The 13,890-nt window shown below is 36.8% G+C and overlaps 1 protein-coding gene and 1 long non-coding RNA gene across 2 annotated transcripts; one reads left to right on the plus strand and one right to left on the minus strand.

Annotated features, from left to right (window-relative positions):
- Nucleotides 1-701: 701 nt before the first annotated feature.
- LOC133286747 (uncharacterized) lies at nt 702-1,498 on the minus strand. The gene is made up of 3 exons (XR_009748169.1): nt 1,295-1,498; nt 921-997; nt 702-821 (listed from the first exon to the last, which is right to left on the minus strand). It is a non-coding gene; the product is annotated as an uncharacterized LOC133286747 (long non-coding RNA).
- A 2,176-nt stretch (nt 1,499-3,674) lies between these two features.
- Nucleotides 3,675-6,187, plus strand: LOC133286764 (cytochrome P450 72A68-like). Its single transcript, XM_061484212.1, has 5 exons — nt 3,675-4,014; nt 4,162-4,379; nt 4,566-4,810; nt 5,287-5,674; nt 5,756-6,187. Exons 1-5 carry the CDS (start codon nt 3,735-3,737, stop codon nt 6,185-6,187), a joined length of 1,563 nt encoding a protein of 520 aa, XP_061340196.1. The 5' UTR covers nt 3,675-3,734.
- The last annotated feature ends 7,703 nt before the right edge of the window (nt 6,188-13,890 follow it).

Raw genomic sequence — 13,890 nt, forward strand, 5'->3', positions numbered from 1 at the left:
CAACTCAATAAATAACAAGCATGCATATATGGAATTCCAAGTAGGCATCATTTACATTACATATCCTTTACAAATCATAGAACTTAGCTTACAAAACACTATGATCATTCCCTTGGCTCCCATCAACAATAGGTGTAACCAAAGGCATGAGCATAGGCTAAGTTCATCCAATGAATCAAGATATACAAATGATCATGGGCTTTCCAAATAAAATCCTATACATGTCAACTACAAAAGGCATGCATAAACTCAAAGAAGTGCCATATTTCACGCATAATCTAGGTATGGCCACTTGCCACCAGAGGCTCCTGCAGCATCCTTACCTGAAAGGGGGTCCCCACAACACGGGGTGAGATATACGAATATATCCAGTAAACCAGGGGTCCTTGGAGCATCTCTCCACCCCACAGTTCCATATCAGTGTAATAGCAATAACAATAATAATGCAGTAAATACATATCTATGCAAAGTGCAATACATCTCCAGGAGAAATCCCTCGAGCTCTCAAGCTGTCCTAAGGAAACTCAGATGCAAATAGTCCTACTGGCCAGCTAACTACCAAGTATGATTTACGCATCGTCATGCCACATACCAACATAGGGAAACACCATCCTATGCCACACCAAATGCATACACATACGTATAACAAAGCATTACACTATTTTATTGCATTTATATACACAATCACAACCTCCACCCTTTCAGGGCTTGGTAGAACAGTCAAGGGAATTACACCCAAGGTCCGAAGGCTTACCTCAATGCTTCAGTCGACCTTTGTTCTTCACCAACAGTTTCAGCAATCAACTTTTACAAACATACACCTACACATGGTGTAATGCAATCAACACATTGCATCCAAGAGTATTTCACAATCAACCATCAATTACTCAATTCAAAGCACAACACAAGTATGAGCTTACCAATTCCAATGAGCTATTCAAGCTCCATAGCTTGCTCCAATGGTTGATCACTCACGGTTGATCCAAATGTCTCAATCCTAGACATCACAAGGATCCAATCAATCATTCAACTCACTAATTGTTCAACATGCTAGAATACTAACCAATCCAAGCATGAATTTTCCAATATTATGAACAATTATCAAATGATTATCTAGGCTCATTTCCACCGATTAAATGACATTCCTAGCATTTTCCATAACATGCTCTAAGCTCCATTCTTCCTAGAACATAGCTAATTCAACTACATTTCATAAAAATCCCAATTTACTATTCACAAACCCTAACTCATGCAAATTTCAAGGAATCATGAGGTTCAAGGGTTAGAATCTTACCACCAATGGTCACACAACCAAGCAAGGAGTGTTCCTCAAGCTCCCATGGAGGTTGAACTTCCCAAAACCCCAAATTTCTCCAAAGGGCCGAATTTTTGAGAGGCAATATCCCTCTCCACAATGCTCCCCACTCAAAACAAAGCTTGGATTATGAAAGAGGGCGAGATTCTAAGCGATTTAGGCTTTTGAATCACCCAAAACCGTTGGGATTTGCTCCCTCCTCTCTCTCTTCTTCTCTCTCCCTTTCTCCTCCTTCTCCTTCTTCTTCCTTTCTTCTCTGTTTCTGTGGACGGGAAAGTGGGGGTTTGGGGTTCATCTTTTGGCTTTTAGTCACTTAACATTGGTTAAGTGGCTTTAAGCGGGTATTGGTTCATCTATCTATTCAACTCCAATAATTACCAAACTTTACCCAAAAGTCTGGAATATTATTCTAGGAATATTACTATTTTTATTTTTATATTTTGGGTACTTTTGACAGTACCCATTTATACCCCTTAATTTTCACTAAGTACACTTTTTAACTCCAAAGTGACTCAGATTCATTTAATTTAGCATTATACTTAATTTTACTCACTAAAACATGTTTAATTAATTAATTACACTTGATTTCCTTATTAATTAATATGGGCTATTATAATTGAACTTAGACAACGTCTTTGCCCCCTAAATTTTATATTGAAAACATGAAATGATTATATGTACTTTTTAGAATATATTTAATCAAAGGAAAAACAAATAGAGCATTATAGACCGAAAATAAGGAAAGAAGCACAGAAAATTTTCCGCAGCTCATAGGCAAAGAACCTGAGCATTATATTAAGAACAAGGAAACAATCTATAGGACAAAAATAAATCAAATGGGTAAGCAGTATAACATCAAGAATATATTTATTTCAAATTCGTTAGAGTCGTGGTTGATGAATCCAAAAGCAAAGATTTTGGTGGGGGATGAGAAAAATAAATAAAAATATAAAATCTAAAAATAAAAAATAAAAAATAAAAAAATATAAAAAGTGAAAATAAAGATAAATAAGAGAAAAAAAAATACAAAGGAATAAAATAAAATAAAATAAAAAATCAATAAAAGGGAAAAATAAATTAGTAAGGGCAATAATTAACTAAAGAATTGAATGGAAAAATAGGAAAAAATATTAGAGTGTCTAAAATAAAAGAAGAAAAGCGGGTCTATCCCCTATAATATTTATAGCTTTACGTACTCCTATTAATCATCCTAAGACACAGTATTCGCCAACCTAATTTCCACCTTCATTAATTCTTGTTTTATTATTTTCCCTCAAGAAGTTTCAGTCAACCTCTTATTCTTTTCTTGTTAAGTTCTTAGTAACAAAGCATCTACTGTTCTTTGCATTATGTATCAAAACCATTTCAATATATATTCTTCATCTTATCAGATATCTATATGACATGAATTCAAATATGTAAACATCCATTAATTGATAAAAGACCAATTAGCAACTAACCCAAGTACATTAACTTAGTGAGACAAAAATAAGTTTATTTTATCCCCTATAACAACCCTTCTTCCACCTCATTTTCTCACATTTTTTAAACGAGGATTGAAGGATTTTAGCTGTGAAATTCTCTTACTTTTAATGTACATATTTCTCTGTGTCATTTCGTAAGTTAAATAATAATCACCTAGAATTCTTAAAATGTTTTTCCTCCTTGTAACATGGAATTCCCTAATACAAGGAAGTAGTTGGTCATAAACTAAATAGCCAGCCGGCTTTCATCATGAGAGGTAGGAGAAAGAAAAAAGCAGTAAAATAGTACAAGTTGCAGATTACACAGGGTCAAAATCAGAAGATAATCTATAAAAAATTATGCTAAACAGAAAATGCAAAAACCGAGAGCAATCAAGGACTAAAAAATTGTCAAAGGAAGCAAGTCAAAGCATGAAAAAATAAATAAAGCAACGAAAAGTTAGAAACTCAGAAAGTTATAGGCATGCTTGTGCATGCTATAAAAAGATTCTTTATAACGAACACATGTACTACAAGTTGCAGATTAGGAAGGTGTGTTTAGGAATGTTTTGGTCTCTTGTGTAAAAGGAGAGACATTAACCCCTTGTTATTATGGGTTCGTTGTTTCTTCTTTTGCTGCTGATAAGAAAAATTGCAGCAAATTATTAACACTAGGATACGGGGTCGTATCCTGGCCTAAAAAAAAAAAAACATATCAGGATCCGGACGCGTATCCTGATAAAAATAAGTGTTGCTGCACTTTTTCCCATCTGCAGTGACAGAAGAAGTATATAACCCTATTATTATTACATGGAATAGTACAAGACCTCGTAGTTTTTGCCACTTAAATTCCATCAGATCGACTAGTTCTGATTTCTGAAAAGTGTGGTGCTTTGCTTCCTTTGGTTTTATCATCTTCCCCTGTTTTCTTTCCCCTACCAATCACGGAGACAAAAATGGAAGCAACATGGGCCACTAAAGCAGGCATAATTATTACAGTGATATTTGCTATGATATGGGGATGGAGGATGCTGAACTGGTTGTGGCTGAGGCCAAAGAGGCTAGAGAGGCTGCTAAGAGAACAAGGCCTTCAAGGCAATCCATACAGGCTTTTGGTTGGAGACTTAATGGATATTCTGAAGATGCAAAAGGAAGTAAGGTCCAAACCCATGAATCTTTCTGGTGATATAGTGTCCCGTGTGTTGCCCCATGACCAACACAGTGTCAACAAACATGGTATCACTATGCTTCCCACTCTTATTTGCAATTGTCATCTATTTGCCTCTTTCTTTACACTTGTTGTTATTGAATAACTCTTGTAATTTCCTTTTTTTGTTTATCTGTTGTTTAAACCATCTTTTAAAGTTTCTAGTGGTGATGCAGGCAAGAATTCTTTTATTTGGATGGGAGCAATACCAAAGGTGACCCTCACAGATCCAGAGCTAATAAAAGATGTACTTAACAAGAATTATGATTTCCCAAAGCCTAATGTCAATCCTGCTTTCAAGTTACTAGTTACTGGCCTTGCATTTCATGAGGGAGAAAAGTGGAGCAAGCACAGAAGGATAATCAATCCTGCATTCAATTTAGAAAAATTGAAGGTTAGATTCCCTTTACTAAATCTGGATATTATATAATCGACTTTTGTGCCTCTTGAAAACATGTCAAACACACAGCTTATGCTAGTTTAGCCAGTGACATATACTTTTGCAAGCGATCTGCATGTTTTTATGCTTAGTTTGACACTGGGAATGTTAACTCCATCTTGTTTCTTTATTACACCACAGATTATGCTACCAATATTTTTCAAAAGTTGCAATGATCTGATTAGCAAATGGGAGGGAATGTTATCTCTAGATGGTTCCTGTGAAATGGATGTATGGCCTTTCCTTCAGAATTTGGTGAGTGATGTTATTTCTAGAGCAGCATTTGGTAGTAGTTATGAAGAGGGAAGAAGAATATTTGAACTTCAAAAAGAGCAAGCTGAACTTGTAACGAAAGTTGTAATGAAAACTTTCATTCCTGGATGGAGGTAAGACTAATCTGTGTATCTGACTACTCGATGACTAAAGCAAGATCAAGCTTCTTTTATATGAGATTTATTTAACTGAACTAAACTTACCATATTTTATACAGGAAACAACAATTAGCAAATAATATTTATCATTAAGAATCAAAGAAATTTGTTTTTACAATGAGCAATTTACCAATTATTGTGATAGGAATATGCGGTCCCTAAATAGCAACATGAATAGGAAAAAATTTCATTTAGATAAGTTACATTTATCACAAAGAATAAGAATCTCTGTTATATACAATATCCACTTATTTACTAAATATTGTGATGGGAATATGAGATGCAGTGTCTGAATTGCAACATGCAACTGTAAAACTCTAACATATGGAAAACAAAACTACGTTTACTGCTGACAGAACAACCACTAGAAAGGTAATTAATATTTGAATGAGCATTCCCTTTTAATCATGATAACTTATTTTTATTTGTAGGTTTCTACCTAATACTACCCAACGGAGGATGAGGCAAATTCACAGAGATGTAAATGCTTCACTTAAGGGTATGATTAACAAAAGAGAGAACGCATTGAAGGCGGGTGAAGCATCTAAGAATGACTTATTAGGCATACTTTTGGAGTCAAATCACAAGGAAATTGAAGAACAAGGAAACAATAAGAATGTTGGAATGAATCTTGAAGATGCAATCGAGGAATGCAAGCTATTCTACTTTGCAGGGCAGGAAACCACTTCAGTTTTGCTTGTTTGGACAATGATCTTATTGTGTAGGTACCCTGATTGGCAAACACGTGCAAGGGATGAAGTCTTACAAGTCTTTGGACACAACAAACCAGATTTGGATGGGCTCAGTCACCTTAAGATTGTAAGTATTTTATTATTTTGATTTTGATACTGAATAGTATGTCCTTGATACTTACCCTTAGCATTAATCTTTTGGTAACAGGTCACCATGATTTTGTATGAGGTTCTTAGGTTATACCCACCAATACTTGAGCTTGTTCGAACTGTTCACAAAGATATGAAACTTGGAAACGTGACATTACCTGCTGGAGTGCGAATTTCCTTACCAATAGTTTTGGTTCACCATGACTGTGAACTCTGGGGTGACGATGCTGAAGAGTTCAATCCTGAGAGATTTTCTGGAGGTGTTTTGAAGGCAACAAATGGCAGAGTTTCATTTTTTCCATTTGGAGGGGGTCCTAGAATATGCATTGGACAAAACTTTTCCTTGTTAGAAGCAAAGATGGCTTTATCGCTTGTTTTACAACATTTCTCATTTGAACTTTCTCCGGCTTATGCTCATGCTCCAGTTTCAGTGATTACTCTTCAGCCACAATATGGTGCTCATATCATTTTACGTAAATTTGAAATATAAAATAAATAATAATAACTCTTATTGTATCTGCTGGAAGAAAAAATATAACATGCTCCAGGCCCACCATTTATTCAGTGGTCCATTTTCTATAAATGAAATTTTTTTTTCCATTTCTATTCTTTTCTTTTTGATTTTTTCCCCTCCGTCCCTCTTTTTTTTTCTATTTTTGAGAAGGACCACTATAGTCCCGTCCCACAAAAAAATTTCTCCTACTGGAAAGCTTGTAATTTTCAAGATACTATCATGTGTTTGATTTCATTTACACACATAAATTGAATCCCTTGGTATGTGTTTGGATTGAATTTATGAAATTTAATTCTGGTATAACTCTGCAATAATTTATTTTGTGTAAATTGCGTGGTTAAAAATCATTTTTAAATGCTTGATTACCATTAATAATGTGATTACACTTTTTTTTTTTTTTGTAAATAAAAGTTTAAGTGGGGTTAGATACCGGTATTCCACTAGGGTCAGGGAAGACCTCCCAACCTCTTTGAGGATTTTTGGGAGGGATTACATATCACCCACCAACAAAGTCCTCACATCGGTCAGTAGAATTTGAACCCACGCCCTTGAGGAGTATGGACCAAACCCTTAGCCAACTGTGCCCACCTTTGTTGGCAAATGTGATTACACTTATTAGTACACATGAAATACTCTGTAGCTTGAGGTTTCTCCTTAACTGGTCTTTTGAGTTTCCAAATTCAGTGGAACATTTATAAAGTTAAATTTGCCAGTAAATGGGTATTTCCAAACTCCAATGCTGCAACTAAATCTTATATTTCTATAAAGAACTACAAAAAAAATTGCAAATGCTCTCTCAATGTGCATGTTCCTAATTTTGAGGATACTCAAAAACCTTATTCTTCAAAATCTTATGAATTATGAACGAGTTAAATGTAAATTAAAAAAATAATAATTGTTGGTCCAATTCAATCTTTGTAAGCTACATCCCTGTATGATCCCTTCTGAAAAACCGGTACTTTTGTATGAGAATCTGGGAAATGAATTCTGAACTTCCCTTTTAAACCTTTCACATTCTAATTAAAATCTTGGAAATAGATTCAAAGTTGGAAGAATTATCTTGCTATTGCCTTTCAAATGAGTGATATTAATTAATGAGTGATATTTGATAAAAGTCGATATAAGTGTTCTCTGCCATCGCACTGTATAAGCTATATATAAAGATGGGAAAATGTTTTTTTTGCATTTGTGACAGAAATTTTTTATAAGAGAAAGAAACTAATAAAGAGAGAACATAATAATTAATGGACCTCATTTTTGTTTTCTCTGTAGCAGATAAAAAATTTGTACTACATATGCAGAAAACATTTCCCATGTAAAGATATGTTTTTATTGTTGGGAACTCGATTCTCTCAAGTCGTCTTCTACAACCTTTTGCGAAAGTCAATTAACAAGATCCTGAATCTCGGATCTCAGCAATCTCACCTCAACCTGAACTTCACAAGGTCGGGCAGCGCAACGGAAAATCAAAAACACAAACAGGAGAGAGAAGGAGAACACAAACAGTTTTAACGTGGGAAAACTTTCTCCAATGAAAAAGTAAAAAACTCACGGGACCTAGTCCAGATCAAACGTCCACTATGAAAATGATGGATACAAAGAATCAAAATTCATCAATGTGGTGGTTAACTCAACCTCTTCAACAATGGTGATAATCAAACTACCCTAGAGATATTTCACTCAAACTCTCTCTAGAGATCTCTCAAATACAAAGCTCAAAGCTTTGCTCACAAATTTCTCAAATATTTTTCTCTCAATCTATTCTCTAACCTAGCCTCCACCCACAACTAATGAATATATAGAGGAGGTGGAATCTAGGGTTTAAGGTTTAGGGTTTTTGGGCAACCCCTCAATGGGCTTGGGCTTAGCATTGAAGGAGGAAGCCCAACAAATCTCCCCCTCCGACTTCAATGCGTCGGCTTCAGCATCAACCTGGCTCCTTCACAGCAGTCTTCAAATTTCCTTGCTGGAACCGGCTTCGTCATCATGTCGGACCAATTATGGTCAGTGTGCACTTTGACGAGTTCGAGCTCTCCACCTTCCACCACATCCCGGATCCAGTGATACCTCACATCAATGTGCTTAGTGCGGGAGTGATAGGTCGAATTCTCCGCAAGATGGATTGCGCTTTGATTGTCACAACTCAGCTCGTACTTGTCTTGATCATAGCCGAGTTCCATGAGGAACTTCTTCATCCACAACATCTCTTTGCTTGCCTTAGTAGCGGCAATGTACTCAGCCTCGGTTGTCGATGGTGCAACACGCTTCTGAAGTCTTGATTACCAAGAGACAGCTCCTCTATAATATCCCTAACCTAATTAAATAATAAATTACATGTAATTAAGTAAATTGGCATGTATTAGTGAGTTGAAATAAATAAAAGGCCTAATTAAATTAATCAGGGTCACTTTTGAGATAAAAAGTGCAGTCAATGAGAATTAAGGGGTATAAATGAGTGTAGGCAAAGTACCCAAAATATAAAAGTAAAAGTGAAAATATTCTTAGAAAAATATTTCAGACATTTCGGTAAATTTTGAAAGAGAACGGAGTTGAATAGATAGATGAGCTCATACATGGTTAAAATCACTTAACCTGTGTTAAGTGACAAAAACACAAACCAATCTCATATTTCTTCTTCTCCTACCCGACGCCAGAAACAGAGAGGGAGAGGGTGAGAGGCAAAAAATGGAACCCTAAGCCACCATTTCTCCATTTCTTACTCAAATCCTTCCATTCCAAAGCCAATCTTGCTTCAAATCTTCCCCTCTTTGTGAATCCAAGCTTGGTTTTGAGTGGGAAGCATTGTGGATTGAGATTTCTCCTTCCCAAAATTCGACCCATTTGGTGATTGGAGTAGTTTGGGGGCATTTCATTCCATGGGAGCTTAAGAGACCTTCATTCCTTGGTTGTGTGACCTTTTGTGGTAAGTTTCCCATTCCTTAACACTAGCTTTCATGGAGATTTCAAAAGGGTTGAAGATGATGAATAGTGTTTTGTGGGTTGTATGTGTTTGAGTTTGATTTAAGCTTAGCTACTTTGTAAAATTTGTTAAGGATGAAACATAATCGGTAGAAACGAGTTTAGATAGTCATTTGTTATGGTTCATTATTTTGGAAAATTTCATGCATGAAATGTTGAGTTTCTTGCATTGTTGAGCCATGACTTGGATTGGTTGTGTTGATGGTGTCCATGTTATTGCTAGGATTGAGGCAAGTGGACCACATTGAGTGATCAAGCATTGGTGGAATCCAAGGAGCTTGATTAGGCTAATTGTTTGGTAAGTTCATAAGCTTGTTGATGGAGCATGGATTTTTTTATGTTGGTGATGAATATAGAGGATCCATGGATGTATGTTGATTGATTTCACACTCTTGAATAGGGTGTATTGGTGATTGGAAGGAATTGCCAAGTGGTCATACCAAGAAAGGCTGGTGTGGATAAATGAGCTAGAAGAAAGCTTGCAAAAGGAGGGAAAGCATCCAGAGATAAACCTTTGGATCTTGGAGGTTAATCCCTCTTGTTGTTCCACCATTGCTTTTATGGAAGTAATGGTTAATGAATGGATGATTGTGTGGTAATGTTAGTATTATGGTATGTTTGCATTCATATAGTATTGTTGTGTCATTGGAGAAAGGGTCAATGGACAAGCACTAGGGGCTAGGTTGTATGCTTAGTGGAAAGGACTAAGATGCAACTGAAGCGTGTGTGATGATTTGATTGTTTAATTCTTTGGCTATTTGAATGCACGAGTATGCTTTAATTAAATCATTTCTGTTATTGCCTCTGGATATATGATGTAGTTCATGCCATGTGTATACTAATCCTTCGTGCAGGAAGTGAACTCTGGGGTTGGAGCAACTCTCCAAGAACCCTAGGTTTATTGAGTTTTATCTCACCCCGTTTGGGGACTGCTATTTTAGGTGATAGCAAAGATGATACTAGGCGAGGCAAAGGGCACGAGTAGCTTGCATATGATAGATGATATTTGAGATATTTTGATGCATTAGTGATAAATGAATGCAAATAGGACTTAGAAGTTGATCATTGATGTTGTATTGCCCTGATGGGACTTTGATCACTTGTCATTTCTATGTCTTTGGTATGTAATCATTTTGATGCACATTGATGTAATTGAACCTCTTTTGATATCATGGGAGCCTTGAAATGGCAAGAATTATGCATTGAAATTGTTATGTAATGTCTATTAGGTGAAAGAAAACCTTTGGGATTAAGAATTAATGTAAATAAAAGGATATTATGGCTTGTTGTCCATTATTCATATCCTATATGATAGATTTGGACCCTTGTGTCTTAATGGAAGTTATAGATCTTTCTCTTAGCTTTCCAAAGAGACCAAGATTGCATCATTTGGATAAGTATGTCTCCAGTTAGGGGCAAAATACTAAGGCTAGGTGTAATCTCCAGTACTTTGGCACTATTAGCGCCGTGGTGGCGCTAATCGCGCCTAGATACAGTGGAAAAATGCATTTTTGGCGCCGTTCGTGCCATGTTTGGCACCGTTCGCGCCAAATGTCTGGAAAGCTTCTTTTTCGTGGCGCTAATCGCGCCAGGCCCAGTGGGTTCAACATTCGTTTCGTAGAAAATTCATAACTTGGGCTACGGTGCTCCGATTTGAGCGCGATTTGAAGCTACGCGTAGCTAACGAAGAGATCTATAATATATTGGAAGATAAGGACCATATAAGTAGTGTAAAACTTCTTAGGTAAATAAAATGTGGAGGTGTTTAGTGTTGAATAACAATAAAAATGAGTTTGTAAGCCTTGTTGGTCTAAAGGGACTACTTGGCACACTATAATGGTAACGTATGGTTTAAATAAAATTACATTAGGTGTTCCACACATAGTTTAAGTTATGATTACAATTATTGAAATTGTTTTAATTACAGATTTAATTTTAAATATAAACGTTTATAAATAAAAAGGAAAAAGTTTATCTGTATTATAATTCAATATCTGTGATTGTAACTTCGCCTAATGCCATACGTAATGTTAACAAACCGGTTCTAGAACAAGGTGTTATATTTTATGGTATCAGAGCAGTTTTTTTTCCAGGAAACTTGGGGATTGTTATTGTGTCTGCTTGGTGTTTAATGCTTTATAGTTGTTTTGGTACTCTTTGTGATTGTTGCATGTGTGATCACTGAGTGTGGGCCTGATCAACTCACTCCTTTGTGAACATGTGTAGAATCATGACGAGGACTCGAGGCAACCCCGAGGCGAACGAAGCCAATGATCCGTCAAATCCGGTGTTGGCGACATTGTTGAGGGATCGTGGTGGCCAAGCGGCACCCGATTCGAGTGACAACCTGATCCCTTAGCGGCTACTCTATTAGCCGTGCAAAGGGAGTTGACTGTTAGTCGCCAGGCTAATGAAATATTGATGAAGACTAATGAGGATACGCGGAATGCTATGACCGCGATGATGAATGAATTGAGGACCTTAAGGGGTGCTAGACATTAGAATAGACCACCCACTCCTCCTCCTCACACTGCCACGCCTACTACACATACTCTCCACGAAGAGGGTGGAGCTGGTAAAAATGATGGTGAGGCTAGTCACCATCCTGGTAGTCATAGACATCACACTGTGGTTCGTCAACCACATGTAGAGCATGTTGATGAAAATGAAGCCGAAGAAAGGTGATTGACGGCTTTCAGAAAACATAAACCTCCTTCTTTTGATGGAGGCTACGACCCGTTGGTGGAGGCAAAATGGCTCCAAGCTATAGAGAAGATCTTTAGGGTGATGAGATGCCCCGATCTGCTGAAGTTGGTTTACTCGGTTTACATGCTTGAAGGCGAAGCCGAGGATTGGTGGACGAACATCGTGCAACCATTAGAGGCTGAAGGCCAGGAGATCACCTGGCGATTGTTTGAAACTTTGTTTTGAACAATTATTTCCCTAGGGAGGCTAGCGAAAGAAAGCAGAATGAGTACAATGACTTGAAGCAAGGGTAGATATCGATTGACCAATATTTTGCCAAGTTCAATGAATTGGTGAAGTATGCTAATTATGGGAGAGCCTTACCTACTTCGGCTGAGATGACATCCAAGTTTCAACGGAGTTTGAATGAGAAAATATCTCGGAAGATGTCTAATTGTGATATCCGTGAGTTTAGCAAGTTTGTGAACCAATGCCGAAAAGTAAAAGAAGTTTATAGTGTGACTAAGGCCAAGAGGTCTTCTGAGGCACAAGCGTTAGGTGCTAGTGGAGCAAATGGCTCTTCTTCAGAAAAGAATAAGAAAATGGATGACAAGAATAGGAAGAAGAAATTACAAGCGAAGCAATCTGATGATAAGTTTAAGAGAAAAGGCAACCAAGGAGAGACGGTTGTGAGTAAATTCTCCTTGTCTAAATGTGACACCTGCGGCGGGAAGACAATAGAGGCACATGTTGGGACGAAACAAATTCGTGCTTCAAATATGGCCAACTGGGTCACTTTGCTAATGTATGTCCAACCAGGACTGATCGGATTTTAAATGTACATGCAATTGTTGGATCTTAAGCAGGAGGTCAAGATTATACCTTAGAGCCGCATGATGGGGAGGAAACTCTCAGGAAAGTTGAAGGTATGACATAAAAAATCCCTTTATTGTAAATTGTCCACCAAGTGTGGTGATGATAGACGTGTTGTTGCATAAGGTGTAAATGTGAAAGAACCTGCACCGTTAATTAAGGTATTTAATTAATTAATTATGCAAAATTAGGAAATGATTCCATAATTGACCCTAATAATTATTAAGAGGCTTTAATAATTATGGTAAGTGATTAAGAATGCTGAAAGTCACTTTTCGAAAGAAAAGTGCAGATACCGGTTCTGCTAGTCGGTATAAATGCGTACCAAAAAAGTATCCCGGAAAATTAAAGTAAGTGCATGATAATTACTAGAATAATATGTAGGACTTGTAAAACGAGTTTCAAGTCCAAATAATGAGAACTGGTACTAGAAACCGGTACTGGCTTTGAAAAGCGCGTACCGGAAAGGTGCTCAGAAAAATATAATAAAAATATGATAATTCTTGGAAAAATGTGTAGTTTCATATTCCAAAGTTTGGGATTAAAATGCTAAGCGTAGCAATTAAAGTTAATATTGTGTGTTTTAATGAGTTTTGGCTATATATACCCTTTGTAAGGGCACAAAGCCCTAGAAAACTGATTTGCTGCGTGGCTTTTCTTGGAGGCTGACCAGAAATAGTGTTCTTAGGCTTCCTTCTCCATTTCTCGAGCAAGCATTCACCTTTGATGCTTGTTCTTCCATTCACACTTGGTGAGGGTGAGGGTTGGCCTTGGGACTGCATTGTGGTGCTTTTTCTGAGTTAGAGAACCTGTGTGAGGAGGGGTTGAACTGCTGAGTTTGGTGTTTGAAAGGTGGGAGTCTCATTCTTGACATTTTGATCTTCAGAGTGTCACCTTTGTGAAGAAAAACCTACTTGTTGCGTATCTAGCAAGTGTACTAGTCGTACAAGTAATAAAATGATGAGTAAAGATCGTTCCCACGAGGATTTGTGTCAAGCACCAATGAACCATAGAAAACTAATTTGAATTAAACAAAAGTTTGTAAAAATCATGAATGTTTTGTCACCATAAAGTTAATTTGAAAGTAAATTAATTTAATACTAACAATTTGAATTAAGATTTATAAAAACCAGTAGTCAGAA

Source organism: Gastrolobium bilobum, unplaced genomic scaffold, assembly GCF_033153095.1.
Source record: "Gastrolobium bilobum isolate Gb01-03AN ecotype WA unplaced genomic scaffold, APGP_CSIRO_Gbil_v1 utg11457, whole genome shotgun sequence".
Lineage (NCBI taxonomy): Eukaryota > Viridiplantae > Streptophyta > Magnoliopsida > Fabales > Fabaceae > Gastrolobium > Gastrolobium bilobum.